The sequence below is a fragment of the Nothoprocta perdicaria genome, unplaced genomic scaffold (genome assembly GCF_003342845.1).
Source record: "Nothoprocta perdicaria isolate Ctin4 unplaced genomic scaffold, notPer1 scaffold_218, whole genome shotgun sequence".
NCBI classification, from domain to species: Eukaryota; Metazoa; Chordata; class Aves; order Tinamiformes; family Tinamidae; genus Nothoprocta; species Nothoprocta perdicaria.
Window position 1 is genome coordinate 1,082,916 of NW_020455399.1, and position 25,052 is coordinate 1,107,967.

At 45.5% G+C, this 25,052-nt stretch overlaps 1 protein-coding gene across 1 annotated transcript; it reads left to right on the forward strand.

Moving 5' to 3' along the window:
• The first annotated feature begins 4,469 nt into the window (after positions 1-4,469).
• COMP (cartilage oligomeric matrix protein) lies at positions 4,470-24,717 on the forward strand. The gene is made up of 23 exons (XM_026038800.1): positions 4,470-4,583; positions 4,652-5,986; positions 8,227-8,322; positions 10,409-10,530; positions 11,941-12,192; positions 14,128-14,213; positions 15,948-15,999; positions 16,820-16,992; positions 17,853-17,990; positions 18,548-18,625; positions 18,773-18,931; positions 19,334-19,438; positions 19,597-19,704; positions 20,066-20,225; positions 21,325-21,443; positions 21,852-21,904; positions 22,161-22,354; positions 22,748-22,926; positions 23,137-23,185; positions 23,445-23,641; positions 23,779-23,951; positions 24,118-24,257; positions 24,404-24,717. The coding sequence occupies exons 5-23, from the start codon at positions 12,117-12,119 to the stop codon at positions 24,460-24,462; spliced, it is 2,298 nt and encodes a 765-aa protein (XP_025894585.1). The 5' UTR covers positions 4,470-4,583; positions 4,652-5,986; positions 8,227-8,322; positions 10,409-10,530; positions 11,941-12,116; the 3' UTR covers positions 24,463-24,717.
• Positions 24,718-25,052: the final 335 nt, after the last annotated feature.

The window sequence follows — 25,052 nt, forward strand, 5'->3', positions numbered from 1 at the left end:
CCTTTGCCCAAATATATTTAAATCTTTCAAAGCTCCTTGAAAATAGCTGTATGAGTATGAATTTCAGAAGACCGTTTTCATCATAAGCAATACCACAATAACACAGAATCTGAGTTCAGAGAACTAATGTAGAGAAAWAAACCCTTTTAAGAACAGGAATTATGGCTTTGTGCACAATTTTTGGTAACAAAAATACTAGATGAAGTGAGCTAGCTACTTCTCTGCAATGGGCCATAAAATCCATGTTGCTAGCGAAARGCATCATCTTTAAAATCCAAGAAAAAGTGCTGGGATTGATGACTATATTCAAGAAGATACTTGAGAGCAACTGTTGCCTATTAAGACTTTCTTTGTAGGAATTCTGGAGGGAACAGACTTGTTAAAAATATTCTGTTTGTAGAGGGGCATCAACAGTTCTTTAAACAGGATTTCTTCAAAATAACTGTTGTTTCATCTCAGCTTGAAAATATAATCTGAAGCTCTTGATTGACTACAAAGACTGTGCATCTTTCTTTGTTTTGATTTCTGGCAGTTATCCTAGSTGGATGGAGAAGCAGTGAGGTTATTTTGGCATAATGTAAAACCCAGTACTTCACAAATGGTTTTGGTGTGTGCGCTTGAGTTCTGTGGACTGGTGTGTGTCCCTCTGTTTCAGTGACTAAAATATGAGAGTGTTGAATTTTTAGGTTATCTCTGGTATCTCATTTGAGTTTGTAAATACTTCAAGTCTTAGCTTTAGTTTCCAATGCAATAACAACCTTCTGCAAGCTCTACTGCTGGACATGTTTTTAACTGTGAGGAATTAACTTGAACAGGGTTAAATGTGAGGCTATTTCTTTGCAAACAGTATCTTAAGAGAACAAATTGCATGAAAAGCCGTATTTTTTCAGACCCACCCTGTCATTTTATTTGCTAGTTGTTTGAGTGAATAATATGGTTCCATTCTCAACATATGTTCCAAGTAAATCCTTCCTCCTGCTGTGGGAGAAGTCTGTTAGTTTGGCACTTGTCTTAAAAATGAAATGATGCAAGCCATCCAGTTATTAGCTATGTTACCTTCTGGGTTTTGCTAATACCTATTAGCATCCCAATCTAAAATTTTCTGAAATTTATACATGTAGGAATCTGTTTTAAACCATATAATGTGGCAATATGACATATGCACCCAAGATGATCCTTGTCCTGAAATACCAACCATCTAATTTTCTCCTTGCCAGCTCACAAGATTTATTCTCTTTGGCTTTTTCACTGACGTGTCAGCTCCTTTTAATGTGAAATACAGAATCTATGAACTAGTGCTTGCTTTTGCACTGTATATACTAAAAATTTAGAAAACAGTAAATGTAACATCCTGTAGTAGCTGCTCCAGGGTAGAGCAAGTAATATTAGAATTTGTTTTTCCTCTTTTCCTTGCTTCAGAAAATGCAGATCTATAATTGAAGGAGAACAAAGGTATTAGGTGTTGAAGTATCTTTGCCAGCATGGAAACCTTCTTCTTAAAAGCCCTGTATTTCTGCAGACTTGGGGTGAATGCAGGGCAAGAAGATATTGGGTGCCTAAACCAGACTGGTTTCAGGTTGGAGAGGTTTACTTGACGTGCRAAGAATGTTTTCCTTGCAGGATGCTGTGGATTTGAGGAGGAACCAAGCCAGTACTGAACACAGGTCGTGAATGGTGACAGTGTAGCTGYGTAACGCCTTCCCAGAAGTCGGGAGCTCCTCGGGAATGTACCCAGGCCGCTGGCGGGATTTCATCAACAGGCATATGAAAAGATCAAGAGGACAGCGAGCTCCCAGATTTGCAGAGGTTTTGAGATTCATAATGTGTCAGCAGCTGCTACAAGTGCTGAAATGGGAGTGCAGTCTCCCTGATTCCTGCAGGCCCATGGCAAGCCTACAACCCATCATGAGGTCCAGACACTGTGCAACAGGGCCATATGTACTACAAAATGAGTTACTGCCCTTGATTTAGGATCAAAGAAAAGCTTGCAAACTGCTTCTCCGTTCTGGTCTAGAAATCCCCGAGCCGTATGTCATTTGGAAGAAGCCAGAACACAGAAATCTTACGCAGTTGTTAGCAAATGTTGCTAAGAAAATGAAGTGTTGTTGAACTAGATCCTATGGCCTCGATTTCAGCTATAGTATGAAGGCAAATAAAAGATACTATGGGGAAACTTCCTGGCAAGTAAGTGGTGTACCAGGCAAGATCTTAGGCAAGATACTCAYATTAGTCCACCTTCCTGGCACCAGGCTACTGTGTGATCCTAATGGAAGAGATGATTGTAAAAAGGATGCGAAGGTCTGCAGAGCAATAATTCTAAATAGCACTTTGGTAATGATGTCATTTAAACAAAGAGAGTAATATTAAACACTGAACAAAGGACTCCTTTGGATCAAGAGCAATGCAAGGCCACTAGCCAAGATGCAGAAGACCTTCTACAGCGGGAGAAGGTGCACAGAGTAATAAATAGCTTGTGGAAAGTCCAAAGCAAGCCAAAGTCAAGGATGAAAAACCCAATTAGAAAATTCTGTAGCAGGAGGAATAACACTAATTTCTATGAATTTGAGGGCTTAATAGAAAATGGAGAGGAGGGAGACTGTAATTCTAGTCAGATAGTGCATTCGCTTATGCTCTGTACTGTGGGAGCAGAAATGCTGAAGCAAAACACAGGGCGTTCTCAGGACTTGATAACCAGCAGGAAACATCAAAAATGTCATTAAAGACTGTTATTATAGGTCTTTTYCAGTATAGTGTGACTCAGAAGTGGTCCGTATGAATAGCTGAAGGTCTGGTCAGCATTGCAGGAGGCTGCACATGCCTCCCTCCTCCTCCTTTTTTATTCTGTTCTTCCCATGTTCCACTAGAGGCCACCACAAAACCTCATCTTAAGGGAAAAAAAGAGAGGAGGCACCTGCAGGACTCAATGGCCAAAGCTCCTGTTTCATAGGGAGATTTAGAAGTCAAACTTGGATCTCCTTAGAACGTTCCTTCCCACTATGTGAGGAGTAACTCCCAGATGTGACTTGAAGCCAGCAAATGATCTCAGGCGGTGAGATCAGATTTTGCTGAGTATACAGGGTTAGACACGTTCATTACTCTTTCCAGAAGGTCTCCTGTCCGAGCCATGCATCGATACTTGATTTCCTTGGGAAATGTAGGCCTTTGCTGTAACCTCCGCTGCATTTGTACATAGAGACCCTCGCAATTTCAACGTTGTCTCCTGCTTTGCCAGTAGAAATTTGCTTTTTTGTGGTTGCTATTTATTCACCTGAGGCGTGGGGTTCCTGGAATTGTGTGCACTTTCCTGGAAGAAGGGTTGAAGGGTGTAATGACTTGTGCAGAGAGCATTCAAAGACTGAAACGATGTCAAGGAGAGGCAAGGCAGCTGGAGTGCAGGGAGAGCTCTCGGATTCCACTCTCATGATAGGTATTTCTCTGGCTGTTATTGTCTCAGGAACTCGATGTCGCTTACACCCAAAGTGTTTTGGCTTCAGTAAAGGTTAATGGAAGAAACTGYGTGCTCTGCTAGCCAAAAGCAATTGGCCTTTGCTGAAGGAAGCGTTGCAAAAATACAGAGGACCAAACTTCTGGTTTCTATGTGGAATTAAAATTAAGAGTAATTCTGTGACTGCTGCAACCAGTCCGAATATGTGTCCTTGCGATCTTTCGATGGGAAGAGCAGTTTAAATGAAATAAGGACTAACTCTGAATCTTTGTCCATTCCATGGCACTGAAAAAATATTGTGAAAAAAAAAGATTAGTTTTGCTTTTGTGGCTGTTTCTTCAGCTTTGGGTGGGGCCAGGAAAAGGAATTGCCAGAAATCTCCAGAGCCAGTTCATTCCTCTGAGATTTCTGGTCTGATCTTTTCTTGAAAACTCAGGAGGTTTGGATCAGCCTCCAGACTCCATCTTTCTGGAGAACTTCCCACCACTTGTGAGCCTGTGCACATCCCTGCCATTTTTCCATTTCTCTAGGGGGGGATGGAAAAAAAGTCCATGGTCTGGATGATGCTGAATTTTCCTCTGAGTTTATAAACGATGTACAAAGAAGCACGGATTTGAAATAGAGACAGAATCCGTAATGTCTCAAAGGTTATGGAAATAGAATGTGCTTGTGAGAAGAGATGTATGATAAGATAGAGTGACAATTGATGTGCCAGGAAAAGCATGAATTTAGTAGCCAGTAGCTGCTTTGCTTCCACAGGCAATGAAACAAGCAGTTGGTGGAACAAACAGTTTCACAAATGAAACTGCTTATATATTAATAGATCTTTTGAGATGATCCTTTGACTTTTACCTGTTAATTATTTTCTGCAGGTCTTGGCCAGGTGGCACAGACATACCCCTCAGCGTGGGGAAAGCAGCAACTCGGGGAGGTTTCTGAGCGTTACCTGTCTGCGGTGAGGCCTGAGTGGGGGCCTGTAGCGTGAGAGCAGCTGAGTATTTAATGTTGTTATCTAACCAAGTGTGAACGAGTGCTCAGCTGCCTGGGCCYGTGCTCTCATTTCGGTTTGAAACCTCGCCTTTACATCAGATGAGATTTCTCTTTGGAGAGAGACAAAGTGCTCCTGCTTCTGAGGACGGTAAGTGTCCTTCCCCACCTCCGGAGCGTGGGCCCGTGAACRTTTTTGTCTATTCATTCCTATGACAGCTGTAATTATCTTTGACAGACTGCCTATGGAATGCCTCCGGCAAATCCTGGAAGGGGGCAGCAGTGTGGAAGATYTGCTGTGATATAATGGGGTCTGTCTTGAAGGCACTGAGTTTATCATCCTTGAGTGGATGCCCTTTGGTAGGCAAGATTTTGGGGGACAGAGACCTGAAAACGAGTTTCCAGGATGGATATTCATTCTTCTTTGCTCAAATTCTAACAAAAGCCACAAATGAGTTGAAGTGGGCTATCAGCTTAAATTTTTGAGAGAGAATGTTCCTCTTTACCACCATCATAAGAGGAAGAATGGTTTTTTTGTGTGTGGAATATTAAGGCTTTGCTAAAACAATAAAGCTTTGTTTTTCATATTCAAGATTCTCATTTTACATATGGATAATGAGATAACTTTAGAGTATAGCCTTGACAACCTGTCAGCACTTCATGTATGTCTCCATTCTTTGGGCCCTCCACGAAGCTCCTAGTCATTGTGATTTCGTGGCAACTGAAGGCAGCACCTACACCAGAAGAATTTTCATCATTAATTCCTAAAGACATTTCCCCCCCACTTCCCTCGTGCAAGAAAAGTCATATATCTGCTTGTAAGTATTAAACTACTCATGTTAAAGCTGGATTTAAGTCTGTGGTCTCATCTGTAAGTATGGAGTATTGCATCTAGTGATGAGCTTCTTGGGTTCCCAATGTGCCTCTCATTCTAGCTGGGGCAGCTGCAGCTTCACTACGTGGCCTTCAGAAGCCCATGGCCAGGGCTCTCTTCCCKCTTTGAGAAAGATGGATCCCATGAGATGCCATCACGCCTGGTGCCATGTAAGGCTTCCTCTTGCCAAAGAACCCAAAGCTGTGGTGATGACACCAGCCACGGATACGCGTGTTGATGGACTGTATCCTCCTGTTTCTTTCTATATTGCCAGCACGGGGAAGAATGGAAGAGAATACGACCTACACACCTGAGTTCCTGATCTTCTGCCCCAATTCCCTAAAGTCCCTTTTGATAGCCCTTAGGCGACACATTGCTGCTGCTTCTCCTAAGATATGGAGAGGTTATGTGAAAAGGAGCAAATAGGAAGGAAAATGGCTCCTGTTACAGTCAGTGAGAGCGGAAGCGTCAAGAGAACTATYGTTAATCTTGAATCAACACTTATTAAAAAGCTACAGCTTTTTGCTGAATGTGTCCAAGAAGACCTCAACTGCTTCCCTTAATATAACTTCTGGCGTGGAAAATTTCTCCATGTTCCCTTGAGATACCTACAGAAAGGACAGCTTTGTGCTCTGTGTGAACACAGTGAACAGAACTGCTCGTCCAACGTGTTGGAAAAGGTAACTTACCACTTCACACTTCTGAGGCAGAATAAACTGTGAAATTCACCTTTTCTCTGTGGGTCTTTGGGATCTGACCATAGAAAGCACAGTGCTGTCTCCTGCGAGTGGATGCTCACCATTCCTTGGCTGTCTCCATAAAAAGGAAGGTTTGCTCTGGAGCCCCAAGGCAAAATGTTTCCTTCTTTCTGCTCTTCTGCACTCTGTTATGTATTTGGCAGCGCGAGCTGTCCCAAAGGTGTCTGTGTTCGGGTGGTATTAGGTATGAATAGATTGTCAGGCTCATTGGGGTCTTCCTTGCTGAAAGGCACTATGGAAACTCCTCCTTTTTTTGAAGCTGCGTGGCCAGGGACTAATGGCATGTGCCAGCTTGTGGGTGCAAGGCAGTAATTTGAGGACAACAAACACTGGTTTGTGTAATACTTGTGTGTACAGTGCAGAAATAGTATAATTTATACACAGTATGTGCATTTATGTGTAGCTACTGAACTAGCCATGTGCAGATGGTGCCAGCAACATATCAGAGGAGATTTGCAGGGTSCCTTCAGTTCAATATCCTGCTTATGAATGGGTCAATAGCAGATGTTTCTCGTGAGCTAAGCAGTTTAGTAAATGATCAAAAGCCCCTCGGCGCTCCCTAAGAGAGGTCCATAGACCATTAAAAAGCATACGTGCTGTCTGCCCACCTACATGCGTGATCTCAGAGCCGTGAGCACTTCCAGTCCCTTCTGTAATGAGACAATTCCTGTTTACACTGCTGCCGAAGACCCCTAGATTACACAATAGCAGGTCTGACCACAGGGATGGATTATATACATCATTTAGGGGAAAAGAAACGCCAGCCTCTTTAGAACGGCCTTTGTTATAAAGCTTTGCCATCCCTGAGAGTTTTGGGAAGGGACTTAGTTACGTACTGAGCAACGAGCGAAAGCAATCAGTAAAACTGTGTTATTGTCATTATGACTCTGTCTTTGAGTAGCAAAAACCAAAAAGGAGACCACAGCCAAAGCCGCTTTACTGAAAAAAACCCTGCATACTCCAAGCATTAATGATAGTCCCAACAATAATTCCCAGGGAGACATGATGGCTTAACCATAGCATCAGTTTGCATCTCTCTTGGTCAAAACAGCCTTCAGTCTTCTCCTTTTTTTCCAGTACAATTCAGTTAATTATTCCCAGTTCCCTCAATGAGTCTGAGCTCCCGCTGGCTCCTGGAGCAATAGTAGCTCATTGTTGCAAATGAGTTTAATCCAGTGTTAGAAGTCTTTATTGTCCCTAATAGAAAATGGCATGAATAGTAAGGGAAAAAATGTGAGATGTTTCCTGTAAGGCAACAACCCTCCTGGGTGTATGATTACAACATGCGAGGGAATGGTTTTGAGCAGGGTGGCGATGGCGAGCAGGAGCTCTGGCAGTATTTTACACCCCCATCTGCAGGCCTCATTACAGGGAGAAGCAGGGAAGAAGCTGCCCTTGATCGGAGCATGCCRCTGCTTTCCCACCCCTTGGGCTTCTGATGCCTCACGGTTTCTCTTTGGCAGCTTCAATGAGAGGCAAAGCAGAACTCAATGAGGGCTGGTAGGAAATTTGGGGGCTTCTAAAAGCCCCTTGGCCTCCTGCCCTCTGTTGTCTAAATGGAGTTTGAGGTATTTTCAGATTAGGTTGACACCATGTCTGAGGCATTCTGGAAACTGTAGGATTATCAGCGCGAGACCCAGAATTGCAGCATGTTTGACAGCGCTGTGATCTTTCCACAGATGACAAAGAAATTGCAGTATCAGAATCCATCAAGGCCCTGGAAGCAGTAGAAGGCATTTTAAATAGAGCATTGCATCCAAGGTGATCCCAGGTTTATYGTAAAACATCAGGTTTTCATCCTGGGCAGAGAGAAAACTCCAGGCCTTCCTCAGAGGCTACTCSGGGAGGAGGAAATCCACCTCTTGTTTCCTTTTTGTGCTAGGTGTGCTGCAAGGAATGCGCCGCAAGGAATGCGCCGCAGCGGGCGCAGCTGAGAAAGATCCCACATTAACCAAGTCAGCCCTAAGGGCCCTACTGGCCTTGATTGTGCTGATCAGCCCCATCTGGCACCCCCACTCCACCACCCTTACCCTTTAGCTTGGGACTACACTTGAGCTTAAGTCTAGGTGTTTAATCCTGCCCTGAGTTACTTGCAGTGTGGCTGTTTGCAGCCCCGTCTCTGGCTTCGTCTCCTGTTGTTCCTGCCTTTGTTCCCTGGACAGACACTGGACCTGATTTGTCACCTCTCTGTGTGGGACTGTTGCTGGACCCTGTTTTTGGTCCCCTGCTCCATCCTCAAGTGCTGTGAGACTGTCCTGGTGAGTGAGGCCACTGCCMTGCTGATACTTTGCTCTCTCTTGCTTCATTCCTGGCTTGTCTTCCCTAACAGGGTAGCCCTGCTCTTGCTGCTCCGTGAAAAAAACAGCAGTTAGAACTCGAGTCTTTCACGGATGTGGTACTGCAATAACTCAGCAGTGTTTGCAACTTGTGTAAATGGCTTTACAGATAATAGTCAAATTCCATTAATTGATAGAAAACAACAACTAAAAGGAGTGGTAAAGTTAACATGGTGCAGAACGAAGCCACAGACACTCGGTTAGGCAGGATTGATTCTCTGTCGTTGCACTTGCCGCTGGTTAAATGGAAGCAATATTAAAAATGCTTTTAATAGGTCTTCCGTGACCTTGCATCTTGTTTCTTGGAGGGAATGAAAGCTGGAGACATGAACCAGACTGCAGCAAGCTGCAACTCTTCACACACACACAACCAAGAACAGCCTTTCTGTGACACTGCGTCTTGCTTGCTGGCCAAGGAGGGGACACTGGCACCTGTGGAGTTCCTATATCACCTCATTTGCTCTAGGTGTTTATGTCAGATAATGCATCCGCCCTCCACAAAGTATTAGTGCTACTGTTTAGAAGTCACACCTAAACTTTGTTATCTCTGCATTACAAATAGTTGTAAGTACAGRTCATTCAGGAATCCTGTTTGTTGAGACTATGTTTTAGCAACGGATGTAATAAGCGTTGTACATGATCAAGCTGTAAAATCTTGATTTTCAAAATGTTACGAAAATAATAGGTTTTTGTTTGTTTTGGCTGGAAGCACACAGTAGAAAGGTAGGACAAAACTGAAGTGTCTGTTGGCTGTAGGACATGAAGCTTCTCACTGCCCAGTCCTTTGCACAATGGAGATCTTAGGAATTCGCAAGTGTTCTTTGCTGAGCTGTAAAATTCTGAGGTATTAGGCTTCTTACTCATTAGCTAGTTGATAATGAGTGGAATACAGGTGAATATTGGGTAAATATATAAGGTTAGCACAGCTTCAGATGTAGTATTGCAGTTGAGCAGAACAGGTAAGGTGTCTTCTGTGCCTTCTCTCCCATCGGAGGAGGCTTTTAAGAACAGAGTAGAGAAACCTTAGTATAGAATTGATCCTATATGGGGAAGAAATGGAGAAAATGGCTTTTGAAGTCTCTTCTGGTCACTTGTTGCATGATTTGTTCTGCTATGGCCATAGGTGTGCATGAAACACTGTAAAACAGCAAACTACTTCAGAGGGTGTAGGTGTTTTCCACTTATTTTTAGAATTTGACCTTACAAAATTGCAAAAAAAAATTCACTTTTTCCTTCTGACTTTTGTCCTTCACTTGGCAAACATTAGTTAAAAACACAGAAATGGAAAATATTTAAACTTGAAATTAGCATGAGCTTTTCTTTTTGTTGTCTGTTTGTGTGCTAGCTTCGCTTGTGATGTCAACTCCAGGGAAAAAGGTGTAACTGTCCTGGCACCGTACGGAGTTCAAAAATATTGTTACACTGAAGCCTAAATAAACACTAGCTACTGCTTTTTTTCTTTTTTTTTTTTTTTTTTTGTATCTGTAATCCTTAAAAAAGGCAATATTAATAAATCTGGAAGATATTTTCCACACCAGATAATAAGAAGTTCAAGACATATTAGTTTATTTTTAATTTGTCCTTTCTAAACGGATGCAGGCCCCAAGATGTCCAAGCTCTGACTGAACACTGATCTGCTACTGTGTGTTTAAGAGCAGTGATTTACAGGGATTTCTAGTCTTCAGATCTGAATATAGAAAGCTGTCGAATGATTCCAAGGAAAATAAGGGTAGGAATGACCTCACCCTGTGGAGACACCGTGTCTTGCTCAACTCCAGAAGGCTGTGTGGAATCTAGCTGCGTGTTTCTTGGTACAGTTATTTTGCTGCCATCAATGAGTAGCAGTGATTCCAGAAACTGTTGCAGACCAAAGAGAAAGGTCTTGGGTTTCTGGAAAAAAAGAGCACCAAGACATATGATCATTGCCTTAATATGCAAAAGACCTAATTGTTCAAATACTTACAATTGCTGTAATTCAGACCAATATGCTTTGTTTCATTTTGCTTAGATGAAGTGAGCAATAAGGAGCATTATTCTGTCACTGTGCAGGCCCTGGCTAAGGCCCTCAGCAAGGTATGGAGACACCTGAGCAGAGCTGTGCTGTTTGACAACAACATCTTCAAACATAAGGTGAGGGAGCCACGGCTTGGTCTCTGTAGAATGGGAGCAGCTTTCATTCCTCCCCTATTTATTGCTAGAAAATATAAATTATAAATAATATTCCCCAGAGCATCACTGGGAGAAGCATTATTGTCATATCTTTAGTAATAGATACTAAATATCTTTAGTAATGGGTTGGCATGGTTTTGATTTATCAAGAAGGACCGGGGAATGTTAAGAACTGTGCAATGCAGTTGTGAGTTGCAGCTAAATCACTTACATTCACCACAAGTAACAAACAGGCAAGAAGAGCCAGCAAGAAGTCACTCACTGTGTGTGACATGGATGACATGTTCTACACAAGCAGGATCACCCAGATAATTAGCTTTAATTTTAGTATAAACCTGTGCTGGTGCAAGGAAATGTAAACTCTCTTGCAGCATTCCTGCCATATGAAACTAGTGCTTGGTGGCTTTCTCTGGGGACATGCATGCTCACCRGGGAGTACAAGACTGCACAGTTACCCTCAAACTGTGCATGGCCACAGGGATGAAAAGTCGTCTTCTGAACATGGGAGGTCTCTGAGGTCAAAGCTAGAAAAAAAGTCATGTAAATATGCAAGGATCCTGCTGCTGTGACGGTTTAAAGACTGATCTCCTGTTCTCTGTGACTCTCCTGTTTGTGGTGTCCCCAAGGATGTTGTATGATCGTCGTGCTGGCACATTTCACAATTGAGCAGTGAGAATAGGAGAATATTTCACTGGTCTTTCTTTCCTCAGACTAACCTTTTCGCAGGTTACGGTTATACTTGCAGTTTCTTTGATGTCCTAGCTTAAGACTCTTGTATGAACAGGTTTTCTTTGGCTGCTCTAAGCAGATTTCTCAATCCGCTCTGTGTCTCCCGATGGAAGGGGCTGGATTGAGACCGACTGACTGGAAAGTGTCGGACTGAGGCTCGTTCCTTCCGACAAGGGACAGCAAAGTCACTGCTGTGCTGTGTCCTGCCCCTGGAAACCCCGGCAGGGACAATAAGAACATTTGTCCCTACGGGCTAGTCCCTTTGGCTGATCCATTTCTGCAATGAGATGCAAGAGTTTGGAGTTAGAAGTTGTTTCAGTAATTCCCCCCCGAGCATGAGTGCTTGAGTTGTCTTTGGGGAGTTTAAAGAGCCTTTTCTGAAATTCTAGTGAAGTCCAGATGTCCCGTGGCTTCTGTGAGCAGTTTTAGAAGGAAAAGACTGTGAGGGATAGGTCTATGAATCATCTGTCTATCCTATGTCTATAAAGAAGAAATAAAACTCCGATTCCAAAAGAATCGATTTAATTCTGGAATTTTCTGACCTATTTTGGTGCATGCTGGCCTAAAAAAAAAAAAAAAAATTAAACTACTGCTGATGACTTTCTCATATTGTTTACTTTTGTAACGTTCTCTGTGGACTAGCAGCCAGAAATGACGTCCACCCCTCGTCCAGCATCAGAGAATAAGAACTTCAGAGGAAGGAATGCAACTTCATAAATAGCAAACCACAGACACTAATGGGGAGCAGAAGCAAACCTGCAGGTTAAAAATTCATCGCAAGAGAAGCCCGGGCATCCAGACTGCTTGTAGATGCAAAGATGCCTTCAGCTCTAGCCTTAGTTTTTCTCCTTTGCCTCTCTTGTCCTTTTTCATCATGCCAGCAGAGAAGAGCAGGTAAGTAATTTTAATTAGCTCTATGCTTTCTGTACTGCTGTGTAAATTCTGTTTTGTCGCAGGGAAAGGAAGAAGATGATAATGTTTCAACTGCATCTGCCCAAGCCTGGAAACAATGCATTCAGAKTTGTAGTTTCATATGAAATTCTAAGCTGAAGTGTGTAAATGCTCAGTCTGCTCTCTGCCTTCCACCTCACCTTCCAAACAGGGAGGATTTTTAATTAAGGGGGGAAAAAAATAAAAGGCAAATGCACATTTTGTCTGYCTGGCAGGTCATTACAGAATGTAATTTTATGTTAATCTGCATTTTGCATGCGATTGAGTTAGACACCCAGCAGCTCCCAAGCGTCCTGTGGCAGGATCCTTGGCTATTCTATTTGTGTACACAGAGCTTAGGGAAAACCCAGCTTCTAGGAACTGATTCCCTCTAGGTTCTCCTTTCCTGGAGAGCCTGCGAGGGRCTTGTTCTTACCCAGGAGGAGCTCCGAGATCCCGCAGGCTCCGGCTGGAAAGATCAGAGAGCAGGTGTGGGGAGAATGAGCCCGAGGGGAAGGGTGCACAGTGATGACTGCAAGTGCATAAATTGCTTCTGGAATTTGTTTCTGAGTGGATGACCCATATTTTTTGTGAATTTGAATACCTGAAAAGAACCAAATCCTTTATTTTTAAAATACATCTTSTTCCTAGGGATAGAAAATTCTTCCTAGGTGTAACAGAGGCTGCCTGGAGCATTCATGCGGAGCTCATACAAAAACTCTGAAGCTAGAAATCATGTGAATGCTCCTCGTCTTAAATAAAAAGTCCTTTCATTCATTATTTTTGTCTCAGACTGACACATCGGTGTTGCTTTTGGTTTAGTTCCCAAACTAAAATGTATTGAGAGGTTACAAATATTCCCCAAGTCATTTTGGTTCTGTGCATAGAGGATCCACCAGGCTTTGGGGCTCATTTATCTTCCAAGAATGCCTAAATTTCTGGACCAAGTCAGTAGTATGGGCCAGTGTCCTGCCCCTGTCCCTAGCAAGGGGGACTGTAGTTMGTTCTGCTGTAGAGATGTGAGCTCCAAAGACGTGTGGTCTTTAACATCAGAGTTGAACTCTACCCTGTTCCATCCATTTATGGTGGTGGTTGTTTTGCTTTTCAGCTGTTCAGATGTTCTTAAAACTTGCAAATATCTAGAACCTACTGAGCTGTATTCAGTTATTCTTGAGCAAAGCTGAAGGATATAGTCTAGACTATCAGCATGTCTCAAAGGTCTAGGCAACTGATGACCTCTTAGGATGACTTGTATCCTCTGTCCAACCTTTAAACAGGCTTTTTCAGTGCTGCATTCACAGGCAGATGGTTCCCAAAGCCACTGCAAGGCCATTAGAAGCTGCTGCTACCACAAAAGACCCACCTTCACACAGCGAGAAGAAAAGTCTCCTATAGCTTATTTGACATGAGCGCAGGCGATGGCTGGAGTGCCTTTCCTTCCTCGCATGCAGCACGCTCACGTTAGACTCAGCAAAGAGCTTCCCTCCAGGAGCTTGCACAGCCCTGAATTCTGAATTTGCTGCTTTTGGCAGAAAAGCCTTCCTTTGGCAGAAAAGCCTCGTGGGCAGCCTGGTGAGCAGCCACCACTGCCAAGGCCGGCTTGTTTGCTGAGGGGTGGCTGAGCCTACCTGAGCGCCAGGCAGGGCTCATTGCCCTGCCCCGTCCTGCCCACAGCAAAGCCAGCCTATGTGCAAGACTGCTCCTTCCAGCAAACCTGTAGGAAGGGGGCTTCCTTAACAAGAAAAAATGGGAATTGGGAGGTGTAGGTGTGGAGGATTCCTCACCTCTAATACTGAACGGAGGTAGTTAATATTGGTTGGTTTGTGCTGCTAATAGCTCATCTGTCTGTTGGGGGTTTAGTTTTGCTTTTAACCCTTCCAACCCCTGTGTTTCTGATAGGAGTTGAAGTTGGCCCTGAAATGCTGGAGGAGATGAGACAAACGAACCGGGTGCTGATGGAAGTGCGAGACTTGTTAAAGCAGCAGGTGAGTGAGGAAGGGAGCCSGTCTCCTACGGTGCAGGAGTGACCGCCGAGCCCTCTGCCTGTGTGCCAAGCTGTGCAGCACAGAGGCCTCTTGCTTCATGTCAAATTATTATTATTATTTTGCTATGAAGACGAGGATCAGAAGACAGCCTTGCAGTCAGATGTGTAATTCTGGGATAAAGCAGATTCATTTGAATGCAAATTTTGTTCCTTGGAAGCATGTCTGCCAAAAACCAGCATAAGTGGCAAAAGAACAAAAATGTGAATACAGTGGGCATATGTTTTGCTGGAAAAACAAGTCACTTTTTCCTTGGTTTTGTGGGCTTGGGAGATCGGGAAAGAGAGGCCAAACCCGGGAGATGGAGGGGACCTTTCAGCCCTCTATTAGGGTCCTGGAAAGGAAAGTCCTATGGAGTCCAAACAAGGTCTGCATTCACTCCTTTCTCTTTTTGCTTTAATCCTAAGCCTGTCTGGCTCCAGCAGTTTATAAGGGATTTTGGAGCTTCTTGGGTGCTTAGATCTTTTCCCCTTTTAATGAGGAGCCGGTGGTTTGTCTGGTCAGCTCTCTTTGAAAGCACAGAGAAAGGCTCCATTCTCCCTTTCTCCGCTGCGGGAGCTGAGGGCAGCAGCCTCTGCCTGCCAGATGATGGGAATGGCAGACGGGTCTCGGTGCCAGGGCAAACTGGGCGGCCTCTAATCTGCAAAAACATCTGTTGCATTGAGGTGCTCTCACATTTCAGGCTGCTGCATAAATACCCAGTGTTTACTAGGAATCAGGTCAGACATGGTTCCTGGCAGCCTGCAGCAATGATTTCCAGTGTTCCCTTCCAGCTTAACATTGCTTCTCCATACAGGTTTTATATTTGCTCTTGCTCTTGCCACCTCTTTTTCTTTTTTTTTTTTTTTTTTTTTTTCTCAATGGCCTTTTTCAAGGAAAGGCCCAATCAGAGGAGAAACTTGCATATATCACTGGAGAGCCAAGGTGGCAGATCATCATTTATTAATACATGCAAAAATGTTTTAAAATGTATTTTTTTCTTGAATCAGCATTTTGAATGGCAAAGGAAGCAAAATGGATGATATTTTTGCCATTAAGGATGGCAAAAAGGAGGAGYAACAAAAGGCCAGATCTATTTTCCTGATGCAGATTCTCTGAGCCTCTCCCATGCTCTTTCCACCCAAGGAACGGGCTCTCCTCACTGCTGATGCTACAGGTTGTCTGTGTGCTGAAGCAAACTTGAAGGAAGAGCTTGGAGATCAGAGGAAGCCTGGAGAGAGGAGCCTTGGAGAGGGATCTTTAGATGTATTTGTGTCTCCCTGGCTTTACCTTTGCAGTGCCTGCACTATGGATGAAGTAGACCTCTATGGATGAAGTAGACCTCTAGCACTGCTAGTTCAGCATCTTCCAGGGTACAAGACCCAAATAAAGTAGATTCCTCATTCTTTGTAGCACTTATTTTCTATGTTTTTAAATCTAGTGCTTCCTGCATCTGTCACAGAATAATATTTTACCTAATTAGACTATAGGGACACTGCAACAAGAGTGACCTACAGCAGGGGAACAAGCCATTCCAGCTGCCAGGCAGCCTGTAACACAGGCTTTGGGATAAGAGTTAATTTGCTTGTAAGTAGCTGTGCAGTTCCAGAGAAAGGGCCTTTTTGGCAGTGGGGCAGTRGGTTTGCGTGGGAGGAAAGCTCATCCTTTAGCTAAGTGGCAGTTCTTGTTTCCTTCTAGATTAAGGAGATAACATTCCTGAAGAACACGGTCATGGAGTGCGATGCCTGTGGTGAGTTACTGAGCTGAAATGCCCAGTGTCCAGCTGCCTCGTCCAACTGCTTCATACGTTTCTGTCCAAACAAGTAGTAAATCGCAGGATCACAGAATGGTTGAGGTTGGAAGGGAYCTCTAGAGATCATCAAGTCCATCCCCCTGCTCCAGCAGGGACACCTGGGACACAGGGTGGCATCCAAGAGGATTTTGAAGACCTCCAAATCACTCTTTACCCTCACCCTACTCCTGCTCAGTGGATATTCAGGGGAATACATGGCAAGATCCCATACAGTTTGACTTGGTGTGCCTTCTACATAGCAAAATACTGCTTAAGACAAATGTTAGGAATACCTAAAACAATTTAAATGTAATTAAAACAAGAAAAATCAAACAGCAATGCCCTTAGGCCTGCTCCCACTGAGGCACGGAAATACATTCACCCATTGCAGTTGCCTAAACAAGTGGCTCATAAAACTCTCTCAAACTTTCTGTCTGTCTCTTTTCTGCTATATGTACATTTTTCTTCTGTGCTGCTCACTGCAGAGAACTGTTTTTAGTCGTTTATTGAATAATGTGACTTGCATCAGTCGTGTTGCCTTTTTGTTGTTTCCTGAAGGAGAAGCATGAGGAGAGTCGGCTGCCTTGGTCTTCTCTGACTCAGAAATCTGTCACACTGCTGCCTTTGGCTTCATTTTGCTCCATTTATAAAACAGAGACACGACTGCCCAACCTTGGGGAGGGCTGCAAGGAAGCCTCCTGCGTGGGAAGCGTCCTGAGATGACGGGACCACCTGAGGATGGACTGTGACCGCTCTTAATGTCCCCGTTGTCCCCTAGGTATGCACACCGAGGTGACAGGCCCGGTCATCACCGTGACACAGTTCAACAGATGTGTCCCCAATCCCTGCTTCCCCGGAGTGGCCTGCACCGAGACTGCCACTGGCTTCCGCTGCGGACCCTGTCCCCCSGGTTATTCCGGCAACGGCTCCCAGTGCACAGATATCAACGAGGTAACGGCCAGGCAAGCTAGCTGAGATGTTATGGAGTTGGCTGGCTTTGCTCGGAGTGCTGGGGTTTGTCCCGTGGTTGATGCCAGCACTGCAATTCCCTTAGCATTTGAACAGGAACATTTCCCTGGAAGGAGGTCTGCATCTCTCACCTTGCCTCCTGCTCTGTTCAGTGGGGTCTTTACATCTATTTCTTTCTAAAAGAAACATTTCTTTCTAAAAGAAAAAGATTTCTTCCAATAGCTTCAACCAAAATAAACCCTTTAGGCTGTTCTGCATGAGAAGGTGAGTTAGGAAAACCAAAACTTCTGCTCCTACAATCTACTGAGCTTACAGTTGATGAGTTGTTAGAGATGAGATTTATGATGTGTGGAACAGAATCGAACATTCCACAAAGAGAGATGTGTGCATACAGTAAATAGTACCACACTGTTTAGATTGCTTCACTTGCACCTTTAAATCAAACCTAGCGAGGTAGATTTGGGGGAAGGAGGGTTGTTTTTCATAACTGTCTTTAGAAAGTGAGATTTTTCTCTCAAGTTTGCTCTCTGCATGGCTAAAGCTGTGCTCAGCTGTTGGTTTTGCGTGTCCATAGGATTCCTTAGCTGTGTTGTTCTCAAACCACAGTCTTGTGACACTTGGCTAGTCCAGCAGCCTGTTGTGTTTCGCAAAGCCCCATCACTTCTGTCAAGTTATAGTTTAAAAAGAGCGAAGCTAAAGGATCCGTGCGAGCTTGTGGGGTTGATGGAGCTAACGTTCTAGTTAGCTCCCAAAACGTGGGATCTGCTGCACTAATCGATGCTTCACCCAGCACGGCGTACAAGAAKGCAGTGAATATTGTGTTTGCACCTTCTGTTTTACAGTGCAGTGCAAACCCCTGCTTCCCGAAGGTCCAGTGCATTAACACCGTGCCCGGCTTCCACTGTGATCCCTGCCCTCCTGGCTTCACTGGGCAAGCGGTCGAAGGGGTTGGACTCGCTTATGCAAGGGCCAACAAACAGGTAAGGTCCAGGGATGCTTCTGTCTCCTTSAGGAGTCATTAATTCTTGTTTTCTTCAAAAAAAAAATATTCAGTTGTAATCCAAGGATCGTGGAGCCCTCGGAGATATGGGCGGGAGATACGTGACTGTACTGTGTTAATGGGAAGGCTGCTATGCAGCRCTAGGAAAAGCTTTCCATAGATATTGGGGAAAAAATAAAAAGGCAGAACAGTCTGTGGCCTCTGTTTTTTAGAGTCATAGCACTGGTCCTAGGACACAGTCTTTGACCTTCCTCCTCCATTGACTCTCTTTTATCTGCTAAGGAGATGCTCAGAGCTCAGCTCAGAGCTAAGCTATTTTGCCAGGCTAAAATYACTGATGACTCTATAGAGGATGAAAAACTTGCCTGGGGTGAGGAGTCTTGCTGGGATCCTTGACTTAAGGAAACCATTGAGATGGGGGCCCGGGAAGGTATGTTGAGGGCTTTATATCTGCAGCTAATAATGTCCTAGTTCTATAACCTGGCAAGGTAGCCACTTAAGAATGAAGTTAATGTCTCTGTTGTTCTTTSTGGACAGGTTTGCACTGACATCAATGAATGTGAGACAGGAGCTGCCAGAAATTGTGTCCCAAACTCCATCTGCATCAATACACGGGTAAATATTACTGGAAAACCTTGTGTTGGTCTCTTTTTCACTTCTTCTCTCTAGGCTATAGGGCTGTCCAGCTGCTGAGGACAGGTTACAGCAACAGTTTGCTGGGGCTTAACCTTCAGGTTAATTCCTTATTGCTGCTTCTTGCAGGGTTCCTACAAGTGTGGAGCTTGTAAACCCGGCTTTGTTGGGGACCAAACGACAGGGTGCAAGAGCCAGACAGCCAGACGCTGCCCCAACGGAGAAGCCAGCCCGTGCCACGAGAAGGCACGGTGCGTCGTGGAGCGCGATGGCTCCATCTCCTGCGTGGTAAGGCCTGCGCCGGGGTCTGCCCGCCGCCTTCCCCTGCCTCGTGCTCGCTCGGCTGGGTCTGCCACTGCCCTCTCCTGGAGACGGAGCCTCCCGAGCTCCGCGCTGGCCCCCCGGCCCTGCACAGAGCTGAGACGGGGAAAGTCCTGTTGCATCCTCCTRGAGCCGAGGTTTTGCTGCTGTGTCTGTCTTTATAGACTCAGGAATAAGCAGAGAGTTTGTATCTCAGCTGCTTAATACTGTTTACAGCATAATTGTTACAGATAGTATCTTTCCAGCACAGTTGTATACCTGGATTTGCAACYGTCTGCACTGTTATCATGTAGGACTGTCAGTTTTGGAGGCAAATGTCTGTCAGAGGAATTGACAGCAGCCTCCCTTTGCTTATCTGCCACCTTGCAGTGCCTCGTGGGGTGGGCAGGGAACGGCTACATCTGCGGGAAGGACACGGACATTGACGGAGTCCCCGATGAAAAGCTGCGCTGCGCTGACAAGAAGTGCCGCAAGGTAAGAGGGGCTGGAGACTTGGCTCTGAGACTCCTGTGTCCGAGACTTGGTTCGCCTTTGAGGGGATGATTTTGCCCTTGCCGGGTGCCACCCAAAGGCTTTGGGATATGCACGACTTGCCAGCAGGCCCTGGCACTTGATCCTTGCTTTTCTTTCAGGATAACTGCGTGACTGTCCCCAACTCTGGCCAGGAAGATGCAGATAGGGATGGGATTGGAGATGCTTGTGATGACGATGCTGATGGAGACGGGATCTTAAATGCTGAGGTTTGGATTCCAAGGCTTACCCTGACATACCTAAATACATACCTTACCCTGTGATGCCTAAATGTACCCAAAGGTCCTGCAAACCACTTGCCCCCATCTTTACTGTGAATTTGGAAAGCCTGCAGGTCACAGAATACGACGTTTCCTCCTTATCTGAATAATATGAAGATGCCAGTTGGTGCAGGCTGCCCTACCTGAGCTCTGGTGGGCCTGGGGGAGGCTAAACAGAGGAAACCAAGACCACCCGCAGATGCAGCACTGGGGGCAGCGCTGGCACAGCCCCTAATTCTCATCTCCCTCGTGCCTCTATCTCGTGCCCGGTGCCAAACGCTTCCGTTCAGCCGCTGCCTCTGTCCCGCAGGACAACTGCGTGTACACGCGCAATGCAGACCAGCGCAACGCGGACAAGGATAACTTCGGGGACGCCTGCGACAACTGCCGCCTCGTGAAGAACGACGATCAGCGGGACATCGACGGCGACGGCAAAGGAGACGAGTGCGACGATGACATGGACGGTGACGGTAAGGGCAGCCGCGGCACCTCCTGCAAGAGGTGCCRCCTGCACTGCTCCTTGGTGCCCAGATACGGCTCGTGATGGCAGGCAGCCTGCTTGTGCTCTCAGGAACAGAGCTGGTTTCTGCGAGGATAAAGCAGAGCTCAGGTTTTAGATACCAAGATCAACAGTCGAGCCACGGTCGTTCACAGTGCAGCCCTCGCAGGGTTTCAGGCTCTGTCACACATTATTTCCAGGCTAGTTTCTGTTAGCATGCTTCTTATATGCATTCGGAAATGAGTACTGTGGTGTCTTTCAGAAAGAAACACGTACCAGACAGGCTTCAACGCAGACAAGGACACGGCTTTGTGCTGCAATTTAACCTCCTGTAAAGGGGCAGGGAGATCCATGTTGTTAGAAGCTACTGGATCGCAGGGCAGCGTGTCTCAGGGCTGCCTTCRGGGAGGGGGAAAGGAGAGGAAAGTAGCTGGTTTTGGAAACAGTCTATGTACTAGTAACGCTTTATTTACACAGAGCCTGCTGTCCAAAGCCAGCAATCACAACTGCTGCTGGCCTGACACATACGTATTTATTTACAGATTATTTCCAGTGCATCTAGTGCTGTTTGGGTCTTGCTGCTTCCTGCCAAGTAGCTCCCTGCTGGCATGGTTTGCTGGGGTAGTAGGTAAATGCAGAAAAGTAGGAAATGAAGTCATCCAGGTGGCTGATTAGATTGTTCCTGTCTGTCTCAGGCTTTGAAAAGACACTGTGGAAATCTTCCATGTAAAACAGCCAAAGGTAACCTTGACTTACTTCAGAATTATGTAGCCGTCTGCTTTGGAGGAAACAGGCTCTGTTATGGTTTGGGGAACTGCAGACAGCTTCATGGTTTGGGTCTCTCTGTCCTGCATGGATACGGTGCCAGGTTGCAGCAACATTCCTTAGTTCCTTGGTGTTCCCTAAGGAACGCAGTTAGGGTCACTTCCTATTTCAGCAGTGTGCTTAGAGACCCATATCAGTGCAGTATGGTTGTTTTATTAACAATCCTTTTACATCCAGAAGGTTCTTACTGCATGCATCCCAACAGCACTACCGACTGGATGGGTCGTTTTTTGTGTGTTCTGCAGGAATCAAAAACCCAAAAGACAACTGCAAAAAGGTCCCTAATCCAGATCAAAAAGATGGTGATGGAGATGGAGTAGGCGACGTGTGCGACAGCTGCCCCACAGTTAGCAACCCAGACCAGGTAAGTAGCCGCCTCCAGGTTCACAGTCCCGGCACTCCATTTCTCTTGCTCAAGACAGTACTCGCAGCTAGTGGCCTGTGCACTTTGTAACTTGCCAAAATTGCCACTTGCAAATTGCAGCCACCATCCTGTAATGCTGARGTGCAATAGCTAGAAATCAAAAAGCTCCTTGTGCAGAGGAATATGACAAGGAGGGATCTTAGCATTCTGGATGTATCTCCTCTTGCCCTGCACACCTGCATTTCTTGCTGCTTCAGTTCATCTGGGTGACTTGCAAATGTGTGTGAGGGCTCTTTCTGATCAAAACCCTGCGGCAGTGAGGGTATCCACTTTTAACAGCTCTCCTTTATTCCAAATTACCGAGTTTCATCTGTGTTAAATTAAAGGCTTACTGCTTTCTTTTGTTAGAAAGATGCTGATCATGATCTAGTGGGAGATGTCTGTGATACCAACCAAGACAGGTGAGAGCTTCCTGCACAAATTCTACTTAAATTGCATGAAACCTTGAGCATGGGGAGGGCACCTTCTGTAACTACAGCTGGAGTAGTTCTGATCTATTTTATGTACAACTCCAATAGCATAAGACTCCGTAAGGCTAAAAATGACCAGCTTTCCCTGTTCTTGCTACGTTCCACTTCCTAGAAAATAGTTACCTGCTTCCTTTAAAAGCCCCTAGCAGCATTGAATCTTTACCTGCATTCTCTTTTTCCCCACCAGTGATGGGGATGGGCACCAAGACACCCGGGACAACTGCCCCTCAGTGCCTAACAGCTCCCAGCTGGACTCGGACAACGACGGGCTAGGGGATGAATGCGATGACGATGATGACGATGACGGGATTCCAGATGAGAAACCGCCAGGACCGGACAACTGTCGCCTTGTCCCTAACCCCGGCCAAGAAGACTCAGACAGTAAGAGGAACAAATGCTTGTTATGTTAGCTTTGCATGGACTGCTTGACCACCAAAGACAGGCAGGCAGTTTAATCTCCTCAGTGCTGACTTGAGATAGTCCTGGGCCCTTTTCAGGKCTCCAGGAACTTGGCATCACATTAATATTTGAGAAGAATTGTGTTTGACAAGTATTGTGTGATTTAAGGTGTTTCTTCTAGTCATAGCATTTCTGCAAGGAGGAGGGAGAGGGTCAGGGTTTCTTCACAGCTGCCTCGTAGGAAAAGAAAGGGTGCAGAATTGTAGCCCACACACTCAGACACAGGCAGAGTCATCTGCAACTGTGAGCAAAACTTGCATGCCAAGGATAGCAGAATATTGATGGAAGTTTGTCACTTGTAACGTGTTCTCTCAGGTGACGGTGTGGGAGACCTTTGTGAAGAGGACTTCGACAGGGACATGGTGATTGACAGAATTGATGTGTGCCCAGAGAATGCAGAAGTGACACTAACAGACTTCAGGGCTTTCCAGACGGTTGTTTTGGACCCTGAGGGTGATGCACAGATTGACCCCAACTGGATTGTCCTCAACCAGGTAGGTGACTTTCAGAACCGGTTGGTGAGTCAGCTGGTGCCAAGGCTGAACTGAGGGGGATGCAGTTTTCACTAAAACCAGGGCAGGGCTTAATGCTACTGCCCAGTCCTCCAGTGTCACCCCTGTGTATCTCTCCCCTGACTGTTTAAAAGGCGTGTAAATCCTTACATTTGTCGTATTAACTAATAAGTCAACACTCATCTTTCACAGGGCATGGAAATAGTTCAAACSATGAACAGTGATCCTGGTCTGGCTGTAGGTGAGGCTCTTATTTTTGTTCTGTTGCAAGATTAAGAATCATTAACTGGGTATCTTTCTTCCTAGTGCAGCTTGTAAGAATATTTCAGTCACCACTTAATGATTTCACCCATTTGCCCCCTGTTTGGGAGGAGAATATTTTCTGTGCAGAAAGCAGAATCCTCAGATTGGTTTAGCACAGCCCCCTCCCTCTCTGTTTTTGGAGGGAACAATCTGCATTTTACCTTGAATACAGACTATTTGTTTCCCTAACGCTCAAGGTTACACGGCCTTCAACGGAGTGGACTTCGAGGGCACCTTCCACGTGAACACGGCCACAGACGACGATTACGCCGGCTTCATATTCGGCTACCAGGACAGTTCCAGCTTCTACGTGGTCATGTGGAAGCAGATGGAACAGACCTACTGGCAGGCAAACCCCTTCCGAGCAGTCGCAGAGCCTGGAATCCAGCTGAAGGTGAAGAAATGAGTGCTTGGAAGTCACTAATGGATTCATGCCCTTCTCCTARTGCTGCATTCCCCCATACAGGGGACAGCAGCGATGGTGGATCACGCTGTTATTCACACAATTTGCCTGTCTCTTCTCCACATCAGGCAGTGAAATCCAAGACAGGCCCCGGTGAGTATCTCCGCAATTCCCTGTGGCACACGGGAGACACCACGGACCAGGTGAAGCTGCTCTGGAAAGACCCGCGCAATTCCGGCTGGAAGGACAAGACTTCCTATCGCTGGTTCCTGCAGCATCGGCCTCAAGTTGGGTACATCAGGTGAGGGCTTCGGGTGCCTCGCTGTGGCCGAGCTGGAAGTTTAACGACAAAAGGAGCATCTTGGGTGCAGTGTAAAGGAGAGGGACAATGTGTACTTTTTGACACAGCCGCGTAGGAAGCGGTTCCTTCGGCTCCTGCTCACGCTCCGTTGCCCGTTCCCTTGCAGAGCTCGCTTCTACGAAGGCCCTGAGGTAGTAGCAGACACTGGAGTGGTCCTTGATACGACCATGCGAGGAGGGCGGCTCGGAGTCTTCTGCTTCTCCCAGGAGAACATCATCTGGTCGAACCTGCGTTACCGCTGCAATGGTGAGTTGGCTTCGAAGGTCAAGTTCAGAAACTTTTGCCCTTTCTTTTTCTCGGTTAGCACAKACACAACTGCAACACAATCATGCGCTAGCTCATGCTGATTTTCTGCATCTGATCTCTGTTTGCTTTAATCTCTTCTTCCTCAGATACTATTCCAGAAGATTATGAAACATATAGAGTTCAGCAAGACGAACCTCTGCCTTAAATGTCTGTCCAACAACACTTGCTTCTTTTTTTATTAAAAGAAAAAAAGTGCTTTTTTTAAGGRAAAAAAGTGCTCAGCTGCCCCACTATTGCCTCTGGTATACTGTATAAAGAACTGTAAGTAACGTACCACTGCACCCTGCACATTCACTGCATTACCTGGCATCTTTCCTAAAGCAGCAACCTCCTTTAAACGCTATGAAAACCAAGTGCAATTGCAGAGGTGTAGACACCGAGTGTAAATAGACGCCTATGCTGCTGTACACWCTAGCTCTCTACACGCCGTGGAAGAAAAGGGATGTGCTGAGGAGCCACGAGCAGTAGCTGCAATTGTTGAAGCAGGTTTAGCATGGATGTTTCCCAGGGATCTTTCCCTKCCTTGGAGGCTCTCAGAGTGTATATTATTCTTTTCAAGACCTACTGCGAAGCAAACTCCGCGCTGGTTGGAGAAGCACGTTGCAAGAGCAGCCTATGTCCAAGTTGCTCACAAAACATTTAAAAAAAAGCACTTTAAGGAGAGGATCTTTGTTCTGGAAGGGTGGATAATAAATACTCTAATATACTTCTACTTGGTTCCATGCATTTTGCTCT